At 39.4% G+C, this 23,027-nt stretch overlaps 1 protein-coding gene across 4 annotated transcripts in view; it reads right to left on the reverse strand.

The window, feature by feature from the left end:
• Positions 1–23,027, reverse strand: part of SCUBE1 (signal peptide, CUB domain and EGF like domain containing 1) — a 188,750-nt gene that overhangs the window by 10,838 nt on the left and 154,885 nt on the right. For all 4 annotated transcript variants that reach the window (XM_057370558.1, XM_057370561.1, XM_057370560.1 and 1 more), the window contains 10 exons: positions 17,486–17,602; positions 15,371–15,493; positions 13,191–13,310; positions 11,984–12,076; positions 9,873–9,989; positions 7,718–7,876; positions 6,489–6,692; positions 4,929–5,090; positions 1,467–1,634; positions 483–644 (listed from right to left, as the gene is read on the reverse strand). In XM_057370558.1, the coding sequence (XP_057226541.1) occupies positions 483–644; positions 1,467–1,634; positions 4,929–5,090; positions 6,489–6,692; positions 7,718–7,876; positions 9,873–9,989; positions 11,984–12,076; positions 13,191–13,310; positions 15,371–15,493; positions 17,486–17,602 (1,425 nt within the window). The remainder of the gene's footprint in view (positions 1–482; positions 645–1,466; positions 1,635–4,928; positions 5,091–6,488; positions 6,693–7,717; positions 7,877–9,872; positions 9,990–11,983; positions 12,077–13,190; positions 13,311–15,370; positions 15,494–17,485; positions 17,603–23,027) is intronic.

The raw sequence follows: 23,027 nt of genomic DNA on the forward strand, positions 1-23,027 counted from the left end.
CACTGAAATCCTTGCAATTAAGATGGGAGGCTGAGTATTGCAAAAAAGCCTCCAAGAAGATCTCACTGTCATAAGCGATTACATGGCAAATGCAAGCATGCATGACCATATCCCCTAATATTTTATAATTATTACCAAATTGCAGTTACTCTGATAGAAGGTATTTTGGTCTACAGAAACACAGAGAAATATGCATCACTGTTGCATAACTTAGAGTCTCTGGGAAACTAAATGSTYTGTAGMTTTAACYTGTAGCTGGCACTCTGTGAAATCAYATGAAAGCTAAAACACTCCTGCATCAAGTAGTATTTTCCCAGGTTTTTTTTCCCTCATTGTTTTCCCAACTTTTCCTATTCTCTCTGGCAAAAGATCTATGCTAACTAGGAAATACAAAACCGAAGTCCAGGCTGACAGATGGAACCTTCGAGCTGCAGTTCAGATCCGAAGACACRCTTTATGTCACTGAAATAAACGTAACTTACTTTTACAGTGTGTGACATTGGTGGAGCCATCAAAATCTGTACTTGTGTTGCCAGGGCAGGTGATGCAGTAATTTTGACCAAACTCAGGCTGGTATGTTCCCACAGGACACCGGATACATCTGTGTGTTGTGGAGTTGTAGTAGTGTCCAGGAGAACAATGAACTGCAAGGTATGAGGTGTATTATTTTCAAAAAGTAGCTACCTTCAGTGCAGAGAGAAYTTTCCTCCACCATGGACATACCTGGTCTGCAACATACTTATTAGACCATAAAAGGCAGAAAAGACACCAGCTCCCTCTATTTTCCAGTGTAAAGGATCTTCTAACCAGAACCCCATTACTAGAGCTAAACCCTTATGAACTAGAAATRCCTGATGCACACCTCTCACCGTATTTAATGTATTTGTAATAAATGGAAGCTGATGCAAATCCACCTCAACAAGAAAAATTACTTTCACAATAGCGGGAGAGAGGGCCAGAGACAGCATATTATTCCAGTAACTAAACCAAAATGTATTTGGGCAYATTCCTTCTTCAGCACTGCAATGCAAGTTGACATTATGGAATACTGAATGTATTGCATGCTTACAGTTTCTGCCTAGCCCATGAGTAATCAATCCTTAACTTCTGTAGTGTTTAGTTTTTCTAGTTTTAATAAATAAAAATATACATGATGTGAAAGTTAAAGCATTGTCTAATCCAAGTTTGTCTTGTTTCTTGCCACAGAGTGGGGCTGATTCCCTTACCAGTTGCAGTGCTGACCCTATACCTGCCTGCGGTAAATTCAAAAGAAAACCATAAAGCGTGTTCTGTCTGCACAACCTCAGGAGACCATTCCCAGTTTACAAATTCCTTGACAGTTTCATTTAATCACATGCCCATGCAGCGACAATGTTTGTTTTGGAGCCTTCCAAAGCCCCCTGGCACTGATAATAAGCRAAGGTCAAGAAGTAGGAAGATAAATTGTGGAAAGATTTTAAATTCACCTTTGGTTTCACAGTCTTGAAAGGAAACAGCACCTTCGTATTTGGTCACAAGCCCACCACCACAGGGAAAGCAGAGGGTCCTTCCTGGTTCAGGCTGATAGGTACCAAGAGGACAGACTGTACAAGGTTTAAAACCATCTGAAGARTAATGCCCAGGAGAACACTGCCCTAGAAATTGAAAACAATCATCCGTGTTAGTGTGTTGATTTTTCTGGATGAAGTATAAAACACACTAGTAGTTAGCAAGGCTTTCTTTCACTTAAATATGTGACATCAAGACAGCTGCAGATCAAATTCTAATCTTACCTGCAAATTGTGTATTGTCCCTGTATCATCACCAGTAAATAGAACCAGTTTCATAWTATGGTTTTTGGCAACTCGTTTCTGTTTGGTGGGATTTTTTTTTTTTTTAAGCAAGGGCTCTATCAAGATTTTGCTAGAACACTTTGTACTTTCACCAACTCTTTCATCTCAGCATTTCAAAGCGTTTCATAGGGGAAAAAAAAATGACACTACACCATGCCTAGGAAACRAGTTTTTGTATCTCCATTTTATAGATGTGCGAACAGTGGATCATGGGATTTACCAGATGGGAGGGTACCAGTCCAGCACTTTGTCTATAACACCAGCAACTTTCCATGTAGTTGTGAAAACTAGTGCTTGTCAGATGCTATTCTGCCAGAAAATGGTGACTTGTGTAAAGCGAAACRTTTTGTGAATGAATCTACTGACGGAATTTTCCAGACTCACTCTCCAAGCAGTTTCTGATAGGCATTTGTTTGGCTTGCTTCTTACCCRCTTGAGAACTTTACTCCATGACAACCTGAGAACCAGGATGTCAAGTTTTTCAAGATTATGGCATGAATTGCATATCTTCACACCACTCCACACTGGGAGACCAGTGCTGTGAGATGCTACATATTCCCTGAGGGTGCCTAGTCCCAGTAATTTGTTATTTAGCTTCCATGAGAACTAAGCAGCGGACAGAAACAACTGGCTTGAAAACATGGAAGTTTTGAGAGCTCGTGGTATTGTTGCAGTCTTGTAAGAACCCTGATACTTTTGGGAAATGTTTGGGGTATCTTGGGTACTTGGCATGAATAGGAACTTTGGTATTTAGGATGAACTAGAGCTTCTGAGTGAAAGCAAAATTCAAGTTCTGTTCCCACAAAAACCAACCTCCTATGGACATCTGTGGGGCCAGGATCTTTAGGATTTACTCGTGCTGCCACCCCAGCTGGCTGAAATATGACTGTACAAACTGGTTGCTGTGACACAGATCTCAGAGAAATATTGTGATGTTACTAATTTGAAGACAATTTTGCTCTTGCTTTTTAGTAGCAAAACTCATCTTTCTGGTCTGATCCAATGGATTRCTGCAACCTAAGCTGGAACAGGTTTCCTGGTAGGACTTATCATCCTGTGGGAGATCCATAGTGGAGCAGGCCATGCCTGAAGGACTGACCCTGTGGAAAAGTGACCCATATTAAAGAACTGTTKCCCATGAGATGGAGTCACATTGGAGAAACTCATGGAGGACTGTGTCCCATGGGAGGTATCCCATGCTGGAACAGCAACAGGAACAACRTCAGTGTGATGAACTGACCATAACCCCCATTCCCATCTCCCTGCACTGCTGGAGGGCAGGAGGTAGAGCTGCAAAGGAGGAAGGAGTGTGGAAAAGGTATTTTTAGATATATTTTATTTCTCCTTATCCTGCTCTGATTTTGATTAGTAATAAATTCACTGGATTTTCCCAATTCGAGTCTGTTTGGTATTTGGTGAGTGCTTTCTCCCTTGCCCTTAGTCATGAACCTTTGTTATCCTGTCTCTCCCCTCTCCAGCTGAGGAGGGCAGAGATAGATCAGCTTTGATGGGTTCCTGGTGTCCAGGCAGAGGCAATCTACTGCAGCATGGAATTCACTTGCACAAGTGAATTCTGCACAGCAGGCACTTAAAATCTCTGACATACTTGTGGAATGTATGTTCSTCACCTGGAGGGGTGAGGATTTCAGCAACAGTTTATTGGTTACTACACAGGCACTTCTGCTCTAGAAGATATGATGCAGAAATACTACTGAATATTGGTAGTGAGTACATTTCTAACGAAGTCTGGTTATCAAAAATACACTGTTTCATCACATGTGCTGACACATTTTAGGAAGGCATACTGATTTCGATAAAAACTTTGACAGGCAAGTTTACAAAGTCCAAAGCATATTCCCTCTTGCCACTTCCAGAGAAAAAGGGGAAAGCTGAGCAGAAAAACAGACTTGTGATCTGACAACAAACACTGCGAGATAAATCCACCCTGCAAAAATAATCAGAAGGGTTTCTTTTTGTTGTTGTAGAGAAAAATAATTCAAATGTAAGCCTTGAAACTAAAGTCTTTTCCTCTAGTTGTTATGCTGCTTTTGTCAGCATACTATAGTCAATCTTTATAAGCTCAGACTTAATTTTGATAAGCTATTCTTGTATTTTGGATAAATACAAATCAGCATAGCAAAGATGTTTTAAATTTGTATATAACACAGGTGTTTCAAATTTTTCTTCKGATAGTTTCTTCATACAACAAATCAGCAAAATCTATCATATGTTTGGACTGGAGACACAGCAGTTATTTTTTATTCAGTAGATGGGAAAAAGCAGCAGTTTCTCAAGTGACATTTGCCATGYGTTCACTTAAGATATCCTTGAAGAAAGCATTAATGTAAATGATACGGAATGAGTTCTAAAGTTAGAATTTGTGTAGCAGATAGGACAGATTTTTTTCAAAGCAAATAATGTATTTGCTATAAACTAGATTTCAATAGTCTGTAATGAAATAAGGTAAAGAAAATAATTAATAGTTATGATTTAAAACCTTACACTGAACAAGTTACAGTAGAAACACCAGGTATTATCATCACTGCAATTTAGTTTATAAATCATGAAGTTGAATATAAGATGCTACATCACTTGCCAAAAGCTGCAATGCATTCAAGCAGTGCTGAAACTTGCAGTCATTTGTTCTAAGTCTGGGTTACAGRTCCCTGCAGCATAACTATCTCAACTTTATAATTGCTGCTAATTACAGCAGGTAAGCTGCAAAACACTAAATGAGCAGGGTCATTATTAGACTCACCAATACCACTCCGAAGTAACCCATCCCTCCTGCTCACAATATATTGATGAGTCCTTACAAATCAAGATACTGCCATACCTGACTTGAAGCACRAAGTGCTATGCTTGGCTTGCTCATTTCCAGACAATAACTCACATTGCTGCAGCAGATCCCGTCCTCATGGCAGCAAAGTGAGTGGATGGACCAAGCCAAACCATCCRTTGCTTGTAAGTGCACAGAGATTTCTTCTGTTACTTTTACAAGACAGAAATGTAGAAGGCTYTCTGCTCTTTCAGCCTCCCTGCCTCACAGGATGTATGGAAACACTTAAAAAGCTTTTATGRTCAAGTTCAACTTGCCTCCACATTCTGAGACATTCCGGGCACCTGCCACTCCCTGGCCATCATTACTTGGGCAAGGCTCACAGGTGAGTTGACCTTCTGTGTCCTGGTACGTTCCTGGCGAGCACGGAACGCACTGATTCTGCTCTCCGCTATAAAAGGTGCCCGTGCTGCAGGTAACTGAGAAAAGAAAAGGGGAGGCTACGTGAAGATGTTAATTTTGATCACATTATTTGCCCTTATGTCTAGCATTTAGAGAAAATGGATCTCTTTGACCCCAGTATAATGGCACGTGTTTTGCATATGTTAGTACAGGATCCTCACCTGATGTAAACACACCCATCTCCACTGCAGTCTAGGCCAGTTTATATCAAGGTGGAGTCCTGCTATTGTTTGAACTATTAAATGGCTTTACACTGCACTCAAGTGTTTATCACATGTGTGTTGTTAATAAAGCTGGGTGCAGTCTTGAATCAGTATCTTGCAGTTTATTAAAAYAGTGCTGCACAAAGTGTGGGAAGCAACGTGAGCTTTCAGTTTACACCAGGTGCATTTACAAGTTGGGTTTATGGCAGATGACAATAAAAACCCTGTTTCCTGAGATCTGTTCTAGAGATTTCTCCATGGGCAATGTATCCTCAGTAATAATTTATGTCTCTTGCCACTCAAATACCCCAGTAAAGCATCTTAAATACAGCTATGAACACATGTGCTTTCCTCGCTGCAACAGGGCACGTATCATCAAACATCATATGCATCAAACATTTTTCCCTACTGGATAGGGTGTTTAAAATGCCTGAGTTTCTAGACACTAATAGCAATAGTCTTTGAAACACAGCTTCTAAATCACTATTACCATATGGTAACAACTACCTCTGAACCAACTCATTGCAAACACCTATCCGATCTGACCTCTTTTGGCTTGTAAATCACTTGGTATCTAAAATGCTGGAACAATAGATATGCTGATTTTCAATAGATGTCTTGAAGTGATCAGAAAACTGAGTGCTGAGAACTGCCATTAATAAGTTYGCACTACCACACTGTCCCAGCAAAGCACTAGAGCCTGATGACATGGGAAAAGACTTAAAGAAATTAGGTATTTCACATAAAATAGATTTCTAGAACCATTTTTTAACTGGAACTCTTGAGCATGAAGTATATCCATGGATCACAGATTATTTGGTGGTGAGGAGAGTGAGAGTGGTGATATAAAAGTAAATATATAGCAACTAGGCAAACAACACTATTGTTTTACAGAATTGAAATTATATTTTCATGAGATGGGAGCAACTGGCAGCTAACTGCCAACATTGTCTTATGGCAGTTTTGATACCTGCCACCTGAGAGCAAGGGAATGTATCTGAATTTTTGCTTTTGTTTTCCTGGAACTATCTAATTAATTCCCTTCAACTCTTATGAACCATCCATGATCCATGCATATATGCTGAGTAATACTAATCACTAAATTCTGAATCATTATCTCAGAGATTTCCTCCCTGGTTCACCATGGAAAAGGTACTATTGGACTGCTTGCTTTGGGGGATATGGCTGAATATTCCAGCTGTTCAGACTTACCACATTTTCCATCCTGCAGTACTTGCCCTGTACTGCATGCTTCATGCCCTTCAGTAGCTTTAGCTGGCTTCTGAGCCACTTCATATTCTGTCCCAGAAAACTGAATGTAAAATTGCTGTTTATTAATAGATTTCCTCAATGTTTTGATTGCAGTTTGCAGCTTCTGTTCCATCCTTTTCCGAACACAGTCAATGTTACAGGTGTCTAGATGGGAAATGATAACAAAACTAGAAGCAATTGAGATTCATGTTTAAAAGAGGTGATTAAAAAAAGCTGAGCCTGCATTGCACTATGACACCTCTGATTGCTTCACTGTCTTCTCCATACAAATTGAAGCAGCAACTCACTGTATTCAAAACCAGGCCTTTCAAAGAGACAGGACAGTACTCTGAGCTCCATGGAACAGTTCCATGGCCTTCAAGTGCACACTGAAGGCTGACAGCTCATTTCTGGCATTAGGGTTACACTGAGTGTACAGGCTGAGGGCTGCAGAAAGCATCAATCCCACTGTGTTCTCCTTCCAGGGATGTGTTCAGTCTGCCACTGACAATGTTGCTGAACTTTCTCAGCTGATTAGGAATTCTTGTCACTTCCCAGAACAAAATACTTTCATGTCAGTGACAAAAAGAAAGGCGTTTTCAGGCTCAACTAGTGTCTGAATCTCTTGGCTAGTGAGGTACCTCTCAAGGTTAAGAAATCTGCCTTTGAGGACTGACACATTTATAGAATTCAGTCTACATTTTCTTTGGCTGGAATTTATAATATAATATTCCATCCATTATTAACTTGAAGCAATTAGTTTTGTTATGAAAACATGAATTTTTCAACTGCGTGATAAAAGCCTGATTCGCAGACTAAACATTCAGCACCTTCCATTGTGGAGGATATTTTTATCACTGTTTTTGCAGAACTTCTACCTAATCCTTATGTTCCCTGTACACTGATTACTACTTGTGCTGTTTAAAGAAATCAGACTGAATTGAAGCACATGACTTAACTCAAGGCTTTGAAGAAATTTTGATGCAGGTGTAATCTTTGCTATTTGGCTTAATTTCATCCCTGATTCTTTTCCATTTAATCTCTGAAACTCTGAGTTTGGTTTGGCTGTTGAATGAGGCTTGTGCTAAAAGATGTTCAGGGAAGTTTGATGAAATAGCATCAAAGAGATTTTAACAATACACTGAGGAACTAAATTCTGATTTGCCTCCACAGACTTGTCTTTCACAAACCTGAGACTTCTTCTGACTTCATTTCCACTTCAAACTCTGCAGTGATATGGGACACTTCTTTTGATGGTGACTTGCGTCCTCGGCGTTTTTTCTTGGAGGAATCACACTTGAGATTCACAAAGGTCACCTGGCAGTTGTCTGTACAGGGGAATTGACCTCCTTYGCATTCGAGAAGCAACACAAAAAAAGAAATCAAGTAGCAAAGTAGCAAGTGACAGGCTAACARGTGACATCTCACTGGGTTAGCATGAATGCAGTGACAGGCTTCATAATACTTTCTGTGTGTTGTGAGACACTCCCTTCTCTGGGTAATGCTGGGTTTACTCATTTTGCTGGTGAATGCAGAAGGCAAAAGCTCAATCTGGTGATGYTCAGCTGTGCAGTGGTACCTCTAATGCCTAAAACTGCCTGGCYCTTTTCTGCATGAGGATTAGAAAATTCTTTGGAGAAATTACTTAAAATCAGCAAATAYTATAAACAGACATTTGATGGCTAAACAAAGTAAGAGAGTCAATTTTCATAAATCCACAAGAAAGTCAGGCCTGGGCCTCTAAAAACTATCAGTGGCTATTCCGTCTCTTTCAGAAGTGACAATCATCCAAGAGCAAAGGCTTTAAAAAAGCCTTTGATTGTGAAGTTATGAAAATGTATTGGAAGGTTTTATATGAGCAGGAATCATAAATTGCCAGGTGATGGACCTTCCAGGTCAGTGATAAATTTGTAGCAGTCGAGCCTCCAGGAGGATTTCATTCTGAGGGTGTGGTTGTGTGATGTAATCTCACTGTTCAGATCTCACAACTCAGGAGTTCAGATGCCATGACAGATAAGCAAAGTAAGCAAAGGATAAGGAAATGCATCCAAGAAATACATTCCCATAGTGATTGTATGRATTACGTGGACCAAAAAATTCAATTTCTATGACTTTAAAAATGAGTCTGGTAATCACATCTTATTTACAGGGTAATAAGCATCTTGATGACTTAAGACTTGTCTTAAAATTAGAGACATAAATGTGCAGATTGAAGGGTAAAGATAAAACATGAGTCTAGATTTTAAAAAGAAAATCTTTAAAACATTCACATTTAAAAAAAAATAGCTATTTTTACTCTTCTCTGTTTAGGGCTCACATATGACTTCTCTTTCACCAGCAAAAGTGGTGGTAACAGATTTACAACAGAGAGTATCATCAGCAGATGTTTGGTGTAAGTTGCTAAGATCCTTTAAACAGCAATAGATGCTGTTGCAATTACAACATCATAATGTATTAAAATCCAGAAAATTCAGTTATTATTAAATTTAAATGAACTCCAAGTATTTTAAACTATGGAGATGCCCAGCAATGACACCCAAACACTCCTTAATTKTTCTTGTCATGGCATCAAGGGGACATAGGGCAAGAAATGTCACAAAGATCTGTTAAATGTAACATCACTTTTAAAATCTCTTTTTTTTTTTTTTGGTCCACCTTTAAAAGTGGTGTTCAAAACTACTACTAATCAAAATACATACCTAGTCACACAAGTTTTGAAAACACTTGATTACTTGGATTCATTGTGATATAAACCTTTTTAATTCCATATTTTTGTTAATTATATCTGACTCTTATAAATACTTTTTCTAACATCATAACTACTAACTCATTCATAACAAAAGATCTAAGGCTGYGTAACATCAGATTTTCATAATAACTTTCCTTCTTAGGGGTTGTTTTTGATGCTACAATAGGTTACTAATCCAGCATAAAGCAAACAAATAATAGGTGTTGTATTCTTTTAAMAACCTAATTTGGGAAAACTAAACCAAAGCAAACTGACATTTTTCACATAACTTTGCATTAGTTGTAGTTTTTTGTCTTAGAGTATTTCTGCCATTATCAAGRCCAGAAAAAGGATCAGCTTAATTCCAAACTTATGTACTTTTGATCAAAGATTTGTCAAAGCAACAGGTGAGATTCTCAGCACTGATAGATCTAAACCCAAGGCATTGTTCAGCTTGAACARTGTTCAGGGTGAGAACCTTGGTCTAAACAAATTCAGAACAAACATGAAAACCATTACTTTTTTTCTTGTCTGCAGCATGAAAACAAAATAAGCAAACAAATAAGCAAACAAAAAAAAATCAAAGCACTGTTTACATGCTGGAAGAAAGCACATACCTGAAACAGCCTGCTTCCCAGAATCTTTTGCTTTTTCTTTGCTGCGAGGCCGTAAATGGCATTTTGCATCTTTGATTTTAAAACGAGCTTTCTGCTTGATTGGAGGGGCTAGTGAATCTGTTGATGTAAGGTAAAAAAGCTACCATTGGGATGCAGATGAAATGAGAACTGACACTTATTTTTAAAAACAGACTTATAAACTTAGTTCTGACATAAAAAAGAGGAAGCGCAAGAATGACACACCCTTGTACAAGGGAGTTCATTTCCACAAATTAATTTTTTCATGTGAGTACTTAACCTTGGGCCCCCACAGATCAGTGAATGTGCCTGTACCCCGCTTGCTCTGCACATACACTKCCCCTCTAGAAGGCCTGCACATCTTACTGGATTTTGGGCGAATTTGTCTTTTATTATGAAAAAGATTAWTTCCCACCCTTTTTGTTCTGGACTCTCCATTTATTTCCATGTTACTTGTAGTTCTGCTCTTGCTAGTGCCATTAATTAATTAATTAACGTCGATTAAGTGGAATTATGCTGTTGGCAATTGAAAACCATCCAAAGGAATTGCCTTTACTGCAGTCTATGGCTTGCAAGCTTTATCCCTCAGCTTTCAATCCAAGGCAGGTTTCACAGTCTTTTTTAGCATATAGCTATGCTCTGTGTATGAAATGGAGCTGCTGGCTGGCTTCCTCACAAGGTCCCTGGAGGAAAAGACTGGCCTGGCTGTCACCTGCCAGCTTCTGTGGGCTGCCCACGGGCCCTGGAGAAGCTGGGGATGGTCCCAGGTGATGCCACAAYGTGGGTCCCTCTTTCCTTGGTATCACCTTGCTGAACCAGGACTACAGAGGTGGCCTGTCCCTGTGTCACAAGCAGATACATCTGCTGCCATGCTGTGTCACCCACAACACTCCCCAAATGTAAACAAAYGTAACAAATACAAGGTTGGAGAAGTGGCAAATTGGAGAGAAGTACAGCAGGTAAATATAAAGGGGGCTGACACTTCCTACTGGTGTACATTGTTTCAGCTGCTTCTAATTTTGCCAGGCTTCACCTTTCATCTTATGCTATCAACTTTCATAAACATTTGAAATGTCTCTGCAAAAATAGGTCAGTCATTTCTGAAAACAAGGTGAATGAAATGCAGTATTTTCTCACAGAAGTCTCATAACCTTTTTATTGGAGGATAACCTTTTATCCTTGAATAGAAGGATCTGTGCTCCTATGGAAGAGCTTTGCAGATGAGGGCTGGGACTCACCTTGTGCTACAGCTGAGTCCCTCTGGCTCCTTCCCAAGCCTGGGAAAAAGTCCCATTTTGCTGTTCGCTATTGCCTTGCTAGTCTATGAAAGCAAATTATTCTAAATATTCTAAAGATATGTTCTTTACTGAACGTATCTCAAACCTGCACCTCTGACCCACCAACACAGACCACACACCCCACCCTTCAGGAGAGGCTGCACAAAAGGAATGTGTGCACGAGGCTGGCTGCATKCACTGGCTACCTTTGATGCCTAAAGATTTTTGCTTTTTATACATTTCTTTTTTTTTTTTTTATATTTTCCATATAGTTGTAGTTTTGTAGACTGTTAATATGTGGTTATATAGCTCCTGGTATTTTTCCTAACTTTTCTCWTAGATTTTAGAATAATAATCTAACCCTACAAACACATACTTGGAATTCTGTTTAGTCTCACTCTTAAGAAGAGAATTACTGACAAAGACATCTTATTTTCTACCAGAACTTAAGAGACATAACATGAGAATAGGGAAAAGAAGCCCCTGGACATACTCCAAGGGGGCTGACCCAGGGGTGRGTTCCTGGGGTAACTGATTTCCTATTGGATGTACCAGCCAGATATACAAATTAATTAACCCTATAGAATTATTGAAATCCTGTACCACGTGTGAGCAATGCCATATTTTGCACACTGAAAGCTTTAATTCAAGAGTCGCTTTTTTATCTTACTGCTTTAATTCTGGTGCRAGGTTTTTCCTTTCATTGTTAGGCAACACCTTAAGCCTGGCCTTGTCTAACTCAGGTGCCACACGTCCTGCCATCCCTGGAGCCCATCCCGTCCTTCCCTGGCCCAGAGCAGGGCAGCACTCACTCACCTGAGCAGCTGGGCAGGGTGSTGTTGCGCCTCGGCTGCGCTTTGCCGTGCTGCATGGGGACACCGCAGCTCAGCGTGTAGCTGTTCTCTGAGTCTGGGGGACACAACACAGTCAGCACAGGGCAACAGCTCACAAAGCACCTGCTTGATGCTTCAACTGCTTAATGCTGCTAAACAAGGAGACATTTAAAGTGCTGTACTTGGATTTTAAATGGCTGAAATATTTGGCCGAAGGCTACTGCTTCACAGTATTGACTACAAGGTTTGTTTCTTCCAGCACCGAAATGACACATTTTGTAAGTGATTTGGCACAAGGTTAGCTGTACATAATTCCACAGTGTACAAGCAGAAAATATTTTGTGCTTGTCCATGGCAGAGTCCTTGTGCTTTGATCATCCCTATAATTTAAAAAATAAGCCGTGTACTTTCATAATTTTAACTTCAGACCCTGACAGAATTCATTGACAGACACAAAAATGATATACTTAGAACCATAATAGCATTTACATGTTGCACAGATATWAGTGTGTCCTGGTGCTTACAAATTAGAGAATTGCACAGTTCCAGTAATTTCTGCTAAACTGAAAATAAAGTGTGAACAGCTCTACTGCATATAATGCYAAGACTAAACATGAAGAGTAGACACTTGCAAAAAGTCCTGTGCCAGAACATCTAAGAAAAAGCAGCAGCAGGTCCCCCCCACACCTTCCCTTCAAAATTGTGAAGAGGAAAATTACCAGTGGCAAATGGTAAAAAAAAAAAAAAAAAAGTGGGGAGGGAAACGAAATGCCCGAGTTTTTATAAATAACACTTTGCTGAACTAAGAGACACATCCAGTGTAATCAGGATGGTGCAGAAAAAAATGTTTGTATATTTAATTGCTATGACAAAAGGGAGGGCAAAAATGAACAGTTGATTCTAGTGAATTCCTGTTAGTTTTTAATACAAGGCTTTTGTTAGAATTTTCTCACCCTTGCAACTGMCACCTCAAATTAAACAGTGAAGGACCAAACTTCTAATGTGTAGCTGACAATCAGTTTTTCTTGTATTTAGTGACATGCATATCTGGCCCAATTTAATTTATAATGGTGTTTTGCTCATTTACTGTTGTCCATAACAAAATTGAATGCAAGAATCATGAATACATTAACAGAGAAAAATCCTCAAGTCACATCCCAGACRTAAGAGGATAAATACTTGGTACAGACCTGGCACAAAAAGAGTGTTGGATGGGCATGACAGGAAGCAGCTCTCTATGCCACCTGTCTTACTGCACACCAAGTGAGCCTTGGGAGCTGGTTTGGCATTTGGGAGACATCTCACCATCTCTGAGGAGGAAAAAAGAAAGAAATGTAAAACAATCAGACACTGCTCAGCCCAGAACCTTGTGTGTATGCCTGGATACAATGGTGAGAAAAGGCMCAAGTGGCAAAGGAGCATAATGACAGAAACAACTACTTATGAAATAAGCACATACTAGGAGAGAGCATCTGGATTTGGATCTTAAACTTGTATTTGAAAATGAAACTCCTTCACATTTTTAGACCTAAACTCCAGATCAGTCTTTCCCTCCCATCCTCCACTTTGGGACCAYCTGAGCATGGGTCCAGATCTCACTCTGGAATGCAGCTGTCTCTCTGAGCACAGTTCTGTGTGCACATCTTCATCTCAGAAGCAACAGGCAACATTAATGACCTAATGTCTCCTTTCCCTCCTTTGGAGACACAGCTCTCTGATTTAACAGACCAACTACCACACTATGCACACTGATCTGTCTATTTAGATGACCACTAAAATAGTATTTTTTAATTTTCTCTCACAGAGTTTTTATCTCCATGCTCTAGCTCCTGAAGCTAGAAAACTTCCTAACCAGGCAGAGGGGAAGCAAGAGATTCTGGGGTAAAGATGGATAGTCCTGCTGGTCCTTTCAGTCACTGGTGAAATGCCCCARTGTGAAATGTGTTACTTAAGTACATTTTTCCCTCACAAATGACAAGGTTCACTCTTGCTGCAGCCAGCACATGCCATCACTCCCTAGAGGGATGAGGCTTCACTGCTTCCCTCCTTTTCTCCAGAGGGTTCCCCTCTGCACTGGTGGCTGGCCAAGTGCAGTTGGGCACCTCTTCAAGCAGCTATTTCACACTGCAGCTTCTTAAATCTTAGCCAGGTGGCTATGGGGCAGTTCTTGCTTCAGCCCCATATGAATGTTGTTTCAGGTACRTGATTTTTCTCCACCTCTTTCTTGCTGCTTCTTCCAAACAAGATAGGCTTGGCTGACATTTGTTTTTCTCACACCTGACTATGCTACTGCAAATGTTTATCCTACCTGTCRGCTCACCAGAGGATCACACCTAGGTAGGGGTTGCTTCTGAGACCAGAGCTGTAGCAGCTAGACTGGTTTGGGTCTACCAGGGCTTGGGAAAAGCCCASTAAAGCCAGCATGAAACCAAGCAATTCAGATGAAGTAGCTGGAATGAGTGTTGCCTGACTTGGCTTGAGTGCAGAGGAAGAATCCTAGCAGCTTTCAGCTGGTTTGTATGCCTGGCCTCACTGGTCATTAAAAATAAATATATAGAAGTCCCATAAACATGCCTGATGTTCACATCTCAAACATGGGAACAATCATCCTCCACTTATCTCCCYCCGAAGTCTTTGCTTTGGTGATGTCTTTAAAGAAACTATTTTCYATGGACTAAGGAGGCAGCAAAACACAAAGTGCCATTGCTGAGCAGAAGAGCATTTTGTTACTGCAAAAGTTTCCAAATCACATGTCATTGAGGATCACTAAATAGAATTCTTCTTTATACTGTGCTTTAGTAACAATTCAGAATATAGTTTCCTCTTAACAATGTTGGTAATAAAGGCAGGAGATCAGCAGGGAGATGACACTCACACTCATTTTAGGCCTCATTGAAACCATCAAATACTACAGTGTGTATCAATAAAGGATGTCCTATTCCCATCTTACAACTGAGCATTCTAAATAATGAGGAGAAATCTACAACCAGGAAAATATTTTCAATACAGCCTCTTATCATGGGAACAGAATTCTTAGAAGGTTGAGAGGGAGTATAGCACAAGTGCTAAAATTCCAAGAATTTTAGTCCCAGCTGTCAATTTACAAAATCCTTTCTAGAGGAATAACTRGGATATTGCAAGGGAGACCTAGTGGCTAACTAAAAACCACAATTAGCTATTGCCCACTGTCACAATACTTAGTTCTCTATATAGCAGGGAAAGTAATATTCAGACAGAAAAAAAGAAAAAAAGTAAAGCACTTAGTTGTGGTTAGGAAGAACACAGTGGCAAAGGCTTGAACTCAACTTGAGGTATTCATCCACCACCCCACCCCGCCACAGCCACTTCTGAGTCACATTTTCACACTTACCAACACAGTCCTTTTTATTCCAGTGAAGTTTCTTTCCAGGTGGGCAGACACACTCATAGCTCCCCATGGTATTAAGACACCCATAGTCACAGCTACCATTGCTGATGCTGCATTCATCAATATCTGAAAACACATTTAAAGTTGCATTCATCAATATCTGAAATTTCACATTTCAAGTTAAATGTGAAAACACATTTAAAGTTTTTAGCCATGTGTACACACCTGTACTGTGCATTAAGATATGATGTGCATAAGGAAATCTATTTTTACTATATTTTTTACATGTGAGTCTACATAAACATGTAAAAAGGCAGACAGTGCCAAACAACTTCAGTGCACATTGCAGGTATTTGTTCTTAGACAGCTCCTACTTTCCCGAGGATTTATGCATTTGATRCACTTTACTTGCCAGGACAAGTTACACTGAAATTCTTGGAAGTACTCACAAGAYACATAACATGCTCGAAGGTCTCTGCAGCATCTGGACAATAATGCATATTGCATTATTTAGAAAAATGTCAAAGGCATAAACCTCTGTGAGATTAGATCACTTCTGCAAAACAAGGAGATAAATTCTCCACAGTAATTCCCAGAGTTTGTTTTTAGAAATGATTCAGGTGAAGAAGGATATTATGCATTTGATAGACACTAAGCAGTTGACGTGTAGTTTAGACTTTTACTCCTCAAACGAAAATAAAAGGCAAAAGCTCACAAGAAGGCAAAGAAATGATCGTATATGTTACCAATGATATTCCAGAGAAAATCTTTCAACTTTTGGTACAATAAAAAATGAAAGGATGTTCATTTATTTATTTAATGASCTGAAATAACACTGAATCAACAGAATTGCAGATGCTCAAAATCAGAAATACACAGAATTGCTAATGCTCTGGCTGAATGGTAGGCCTCAAATTTAAGAATGGAAGAACTAGAACTAATGACCTGAGTGGCAAAACTTAGGGCCTGGAAAAGTCTGGATTCAGAATTGTGATTTTGGATCTGCTCATTATGGAAATATGAGGGAGGTTTGGATCTGGTTATGTTTTTGCTTTTCAGCATTGAGTATTTCCATTTGGAGTTTCATTCCTTCTTCAGTCTTTTTTAAAAGACTGAAGTGGAACTGAGATTGAAGATTATTTAAAGATTGAGGCAGAATGCCAAACTTTGAGGCTTTCCCTAAATTATTRCATTAAGTCATTAAGGAATTAACAATGAAACTGAAGATCAGTCTCTCCACGCCTCACATCACACAGGTCCCAAAAACTTCTGGACTCTTGATTTTGCTTTCACAACTGCTCCCAAGTGCACCCAAACTGCTTTCTTGGATGGACCCCTGTTTCTCTTCCTGCCTGCCTCTCTTCTTACCATGAATTCATGTGATGCTTACCTCACTCTATAGAAGAGAGACCAGCATACACCTCCTACACCTTTCTCCCCAAAAAGAARCCATGCAGAGATATCATCAGCAAAGTCTCATGTTGACATTACAAAATCAGGTGAACGCAGCACTCACAAGTGGGGGGCCAGCATCTGTTTCTGCTACATCAGTTGRAACTCTAATTTGGTCATTGTGGTAATACTGCCCTATGATGCACTTAAAAAATATCCCCCTCCTAGATAATGAAACATTACAGCACCAGTTCTTTCCAGTCATACCAAAAAATGTGAAAGTAGCTCCCCCAGAAGATGGACGGAAGATCCACCACAGCCTTCTTTTATGCATTTCAYGGGCAGTTTATGTCACACACTAGTAAGGAAAAATTCCAACAGGGCCAAAATGTGTAAATTTGGCAAAATTGACATTTTTCTCCTATTCTCTTCGTTTTCCATCATATGAAGCCTCCCTACAGTTGTGCCTAACCTCACTCCTGTGGAAGTACTSATCAAAAAATGGTGGGACATTAGTTTTCATTGGTGTTTCCCTCTTGGGAATGCTTCAGTGAATTTAAGATGCTGAAATTTTAGTCACATCCAGCTCACGACATTTTAGGTTTATTTTAAGTTTATTGCTTTATCATCTTCAGTTATAAAACCTTAATCTAAAACAATGTGTGGCTCTGCAAACAGTTCACAAAGCAAACAAATACACACGCAAGCAAGACTCAGTTTCCAAACCTCCACAGTGCGTCAGTCCGTACAAGGTGTAGCCTTTGTGGCAGAGACATTCAAAGCTTCCAGGGTAGTTGATACAGGTGTGATCACAGGTCCGTTCAAAGGAACACTCATCTATATCTGAATTCATAGAAAAAGCAGTAAGAAATTAGACTTAATCAGGTTACACCGAATGACTGGAATTTCTCATTGAGCTGCACCATCTTGTTACTGGTAAAGTATAATTTACCATCCCAGGTAAARTCTGATTAAAATATCATTCTCATTCCTCTAGTGCCTTATAAAGAAAATACTTACAGGTACACGGAAAAGGACAAGAAAACACAATTTGGAAAAACCCCATGAAGATTGTATTATGTATGTTCCCCATTAGATGGCAACCTTTAACTTCTGATCATACTGACCCAGCAGAGCTGGGTGAATATTGAGCTTCTGGGGAGGTTAGTGGCACAACGGAAAAAAGGTTTGGTTGAATCAAGCAGTTCCCTCTTTCACTGACCATTCCTACTTGACATCTTGCCCACCAGSACAGAGCTCCCAGACTTCTGCTCTGCCTGCACAAGACTGCACGCACTTGCAGAGGATAAGCAGAACACAGCCAGAGAATAAACCAGCATCAGGAATGGACAGGCTGCACCTAACACAGGAAATATTAGTCCAAAGTCCACAATCTACCCAATCCAAGAMAATATGACCTCTTCCCTTTAAAAAAAGTCAGCTATCTCTAATTATCATTGCTCACCAAAGTGAAACCCTGGTTTACACAGCCTCTCCCATCCAGTAGGCTCTGAAGAAAGTAACTAAAAGCACATTGCTTCCAGGACAGTACAAAGRCTTTGCTGAGCAGGTGCTGAAGAGGTTTATTTGACAGCAGTCCTGACAGAATGGACWTGCTGAGAACATTAAAGATACCTTAAACAGCAATCTGTGTAAAAAAACACTTTTGAGCTAATTTTATTGCTTTTAAAAAAAAAAAAATCTCTTCAGTGATTATTTTTTTTGCTTATAGGTCGGAAAAATGAATACAGTGACATTATTTGAGAGTGGTCATTTCAACAAATCTCATTCCTCCAGTGTTCCTGAGTTATAAACGAATAGTATTCCTATAACAGTTCCCATTCTTTCTAGAGTTACTTTTTTAAAAAAAAACCTTAACAGCACCATTGCAATATATAACTTAAGACTTKCATAATGTACATGCTTGGAAAGATATTGGTGTTTGAAAAAACTTGAAAACTCACCATACTTCAGGGCATTCTACCCAATTCCTATATCCTAGTATTTTTACATAGTTTTGACATTTAATGAAACAATCTAGGTCTCATTCCATTATTACAAATGCAAATATWTACCTTCTATAGAAGGTAAGAACTATAAAATTGAAATTTTCTGTATGTGTACACAAACCCAAAATCTGTGTGAAAATTTATGCACAAACTCAGAATGTCATAAACAGCTATATTTTATATGACCTCCAATTTTAAATGTTTCAAAACATTCACACAAAAGATAATTCACAATGTGGGAAGCAACTGTTCAGGCATAACATAAAATGAAATAAAAACAATGAACAAAAATCTGTGTTATCCAGTTTTATGTGTACATCACAATCACTTGCTATGATCAAGTCACAAAAAGATGACAACTGAGATTTTCTCTTTCTTACATCTATTTAATTCTTAATGCATTTTTGTATCCATTTTAAAATATTGTCATTTGAGCTCTGAAAGTAATTTCTTTTTAAGGTTTCCTTTATAGTCTTGGAAATAGGCAGCTTTTGAATGCACATAAATGGCAAACTGTTTCAGCTTTCTCTAAATAAATACACAAAGTAAAATCATTTGGGAATGAACACTGCAGCTATACTTTTAAAGGATTTTTAATGCTTAAGAAGCCAAATCATACATCGTGGTTTCATTCATGTGCAACCTYGTTCGCTAGATGGTATTGTGGGAAATTTATAAAAGGACTTCATTTTCTCGCCTCTGACTTCCTTGGAAGTCTCTTTTTCAAAACCAATTTCATATTTCTCACTAGTGATCTTATCCTGCACTAGTTTAGTCCAGAGTGTATATGCACTGCTGTCACACGTAGCACTTTGTGTTGCTGCATATWTGGCTATTTTTCTTCACATTAAGGAGGATGCACTACCCTCTCTGCTCGTGGAAACAACAGTCTGCCTGATGACATTACCACTGCTTGTTGAGTAATAGGCASTCAGGATGGCCAAATGCATTTCTATTCCATAGCTTTTTCACCATTTAAACCTCTCATCCCACCTCCTGCTGCTGTTCTCAGTCTCTGCTGAATTCAGTGTCTTGCTCTGGCTGCTGGAACAAGGGAAGCCTCCATGCAGGTTCCCCTGGCTGAGCCTCAGCCCCGGCTGCTCCYGGCTGTGGAAGGCAGGGAGGGACACAGCTTTCTGCAGAGCCCTGTCTGCACAATCACCAGTCCCCTGAGGAATTCAGCACTTGTCATAGAAAAGGGAAAATATGCACCACATGCTCTTCATTACAAGAGACTGGCGTTGTGATACAGGATGCTGAAATCCTTTCATTTTAAACTCTGAATTCTGTGCTCTGCATGCCGTTATCCCTGGGCTCCCAGGAACTTTGATGCTGGCCCTCACACCTCTGTGGTGCTTCACAGTGCTTCTCCATATTTAGCCTGAAAGGATGTGCTTATTTCCCACCACCCTCAGATACAGGTGTATCTCACAAGAGACTATGGGGCCAAGAATTTGACCTTCACAGACCCGGGTTTCATATCCTGCTTTACCATAACAGCTGGGAACAAACGTGGGGATCTCAATCCTGTCTCCTTTGTACAAACAACACAACAAAATCTGGCAGCCTTCTCTACTGAAGAGAAGTCCAAAAGTACAAAAGCAGAGATGTGGCAGGTTACAGTACCAACMCCTCCCACCCCACTCCCAAATACACACTCAAACATGCAAACATTTTTGTATTGTGTTGCTCTGAATTGCCCTCCTTCAACACTCCAAAATAAATACTGATAAATTAACGTTTTGGGTCTGAGGTGTTCTTGAAATGATTTCCAGTTATTTAAATTAAGTTTTTTAAATGTTTTAAAAGAAAGGTCAAAATTATATGTTTTTAAGGAACTGTGTTGGAAAACTTCAACTTAATGTTGAAGTTTGGATTCTATTTTTAGTTGCATTTGGCATRAATTCACATGTAGTCCAAGCTGATTATGAACATTTCAGATTTGCTAACACACTTATTTGGCACCAAACACATTCTTTTTACTTTCACTTAGTCAAAAATTCATACACATTCACCACTGCAGTCAGCATAGGTGACATTGTCATTTCAGCATATTGAGAGATGTCTTCACTGCTGAGCTGTTTGAAACTTACAGGAACTGTGGGGCTAAATTCATTGCCGGTAGCACATTCCTGCCAGCTTTTTAAAGGAATACTAATGATRCATATAAAATCTAAAAAAGGAGCTTGTGACTTCACAGCAGATGACCCAGTGGAAGTGCTGAATTCAGGGGTTGGAGCAGGTGATCTCTAAGGGTCCCTTCCAAGCCCCTCATGGGAGGGGTCATGGGGTCATGGTGATCTCTAAAGGTCCCTTCCAAGCCCCTCGATAGATTCATGGGCACACTGGCAGTGCCAGACTTCTCTTCATGGTGTCCTGTGCCACTCACAGCTCTCCTTCTAGTCCCTGTTTCCAAGGCATCATCTCAGGCTGAATAAAGTCCTGTATCTGTTATAGTAATCCACATTCTCACCTCCAAAGAGAATGGTTGAACAGTGGAAGCACTCCTTAATTATTCCCTAGAAGGAATTCAACTGGAAGAAATTATTCAATGGTTTAATAAAAGAKCAGAATTTCCCTGAGGTTTTGAGGGAAGCAATTTTTGGCAATGGTGGCCATGCTTGATAATATTAGTTTGGCTAGGTTCCTATTATTTCAAGTCAGCATTTAGATTTTATTGTTGATTTTTCAATCATATGTAGTGCTTTTATTTTTTTTTTTTTTTTAATTTTTTTTTTTTTTTTTTTTTTTTTTTTTTTTTTTTTTTTTTTTTTTTAGTTCAGGCTTTCCCATGTTAAACGATCCCATAATGATCTTTATTTTTCTTGAATGCAAAGTTTTTTAGTGGGTGTCAGATTGTCAGTACTGGAAAGTAAATTCTTCTATCTCCAGAAGGGAGCTACCAGAGATCAAATTTCTTCTGAGTTTCCTCAAACAGATGTGTCTCAAAGGTGACCYGAGGAAGCAGGGAATAAAGCACCTCATTTTCCATGCTCATTCAAGTCCCTGCTCTTTCCACCAGTGCTGCCACGAGACTCCCAATTACAGTAGCACCAATTGTTCTGTGGTTTGTGTGATGTGGACAGTGACTCATTTGTGGACGTAGGGTGCAGGGCACCCAGAAGCCATCACACAGCGGTGATTTTTGCTAAGTCTGAACCTGAGCTGGATTCCGACCAGCAGCTCTGAAGTGAAAGGCTCCTTTCTGTACTCTGTTTCCAACCCTCAAATGCAGTGCACTGTATTCCTGATTGTCATTGCTTTCTTCATCACTCTAAGATAAATTTCAGACTAATTAAAAGAAACCAGTGCTCAGGAAATCAACATGTAATGCGGGAYATTTCCATGAAGCATTAGCATTAGAAACAAGCAGCTCAGCACCAGACACACACAGGTGAGACTGGTAAATCCTGATGGATTTTGAGACGTTTTAGAACTGCAAACTGATGCAGGAATTACTGTGACAAAATGCACATGTGCAAAACTCACTTGCACAGAGGTGTAATTTGGGTTTGTGGTTATATAACTGAAGAATTCAATGCCCAGCTTCCCAACCTCACACTAAAAATCTACTTCAAAAATGGGGATTGTCCCAACTCTGTTTTTCTTAATGTAATTTTGTTKGTTAATATTAAGAACAAGTGAAGAAATTTTTTAGAGAAAACTAATGGTCATCTCAACAACTTTTCTTTGAGACATACACTAAGTAACTAGGTCAATATATGAAACTGAGAGCCTCCTTCCAAAACAGAGGTCATATATCAGAACCAAACAAGAGTTTAGTCCTGAGCTTGGAGTATTTGTCATGTAATCTGAAAACAAACACGGCAGGAAGAGGTCACTGTTATTTGGTGGTGCCAGTTGTGCTACAGAGAACAAGACAGGGGAGGCTCAAAGTAAATSAATAAAAGCTGTAACAGGGATGGAGAATTACAGTGTAGACTGTAATGCTTCTGGACACAGTAAGGAAAAAACYCATCTTTGATTTGTCTATGTTTGGTGAGGCAAGACATGAAATATGCACTAGATTGCTGAATAKATGCAAAATAGATAAATTTAAAAATATTATTTCAAATAGAAGTAAAAGAGAAAAGAAGTATTTTTTTTACTTTTAACTGGAATATACAATAAAAATAAAAGGAAATATCTATCTCTACRATCAGTTCCATCAGTAGAAGTGACTCATGACACCCTGAATCCTGGTAGATCAGTCAAAAATGGTCATGATATTACAGCAATACTTTGAGGTGCTATTACAG

This window comes from Malurus melanocephalus, unplaced genomic scaffold (genome assembly GCF_030028575.1).
Source record: "Malurus melanocephalus ecotype Western Australia unplaced genomic scaffold, MMel_1.1 scaffold_128, whole genome shotgun sequence".
NCBI lineage: Eukaryota > Metazoa > Chordata > Aves > Passeriformes > Maluridae > Malurus > Malurus melanocephalus.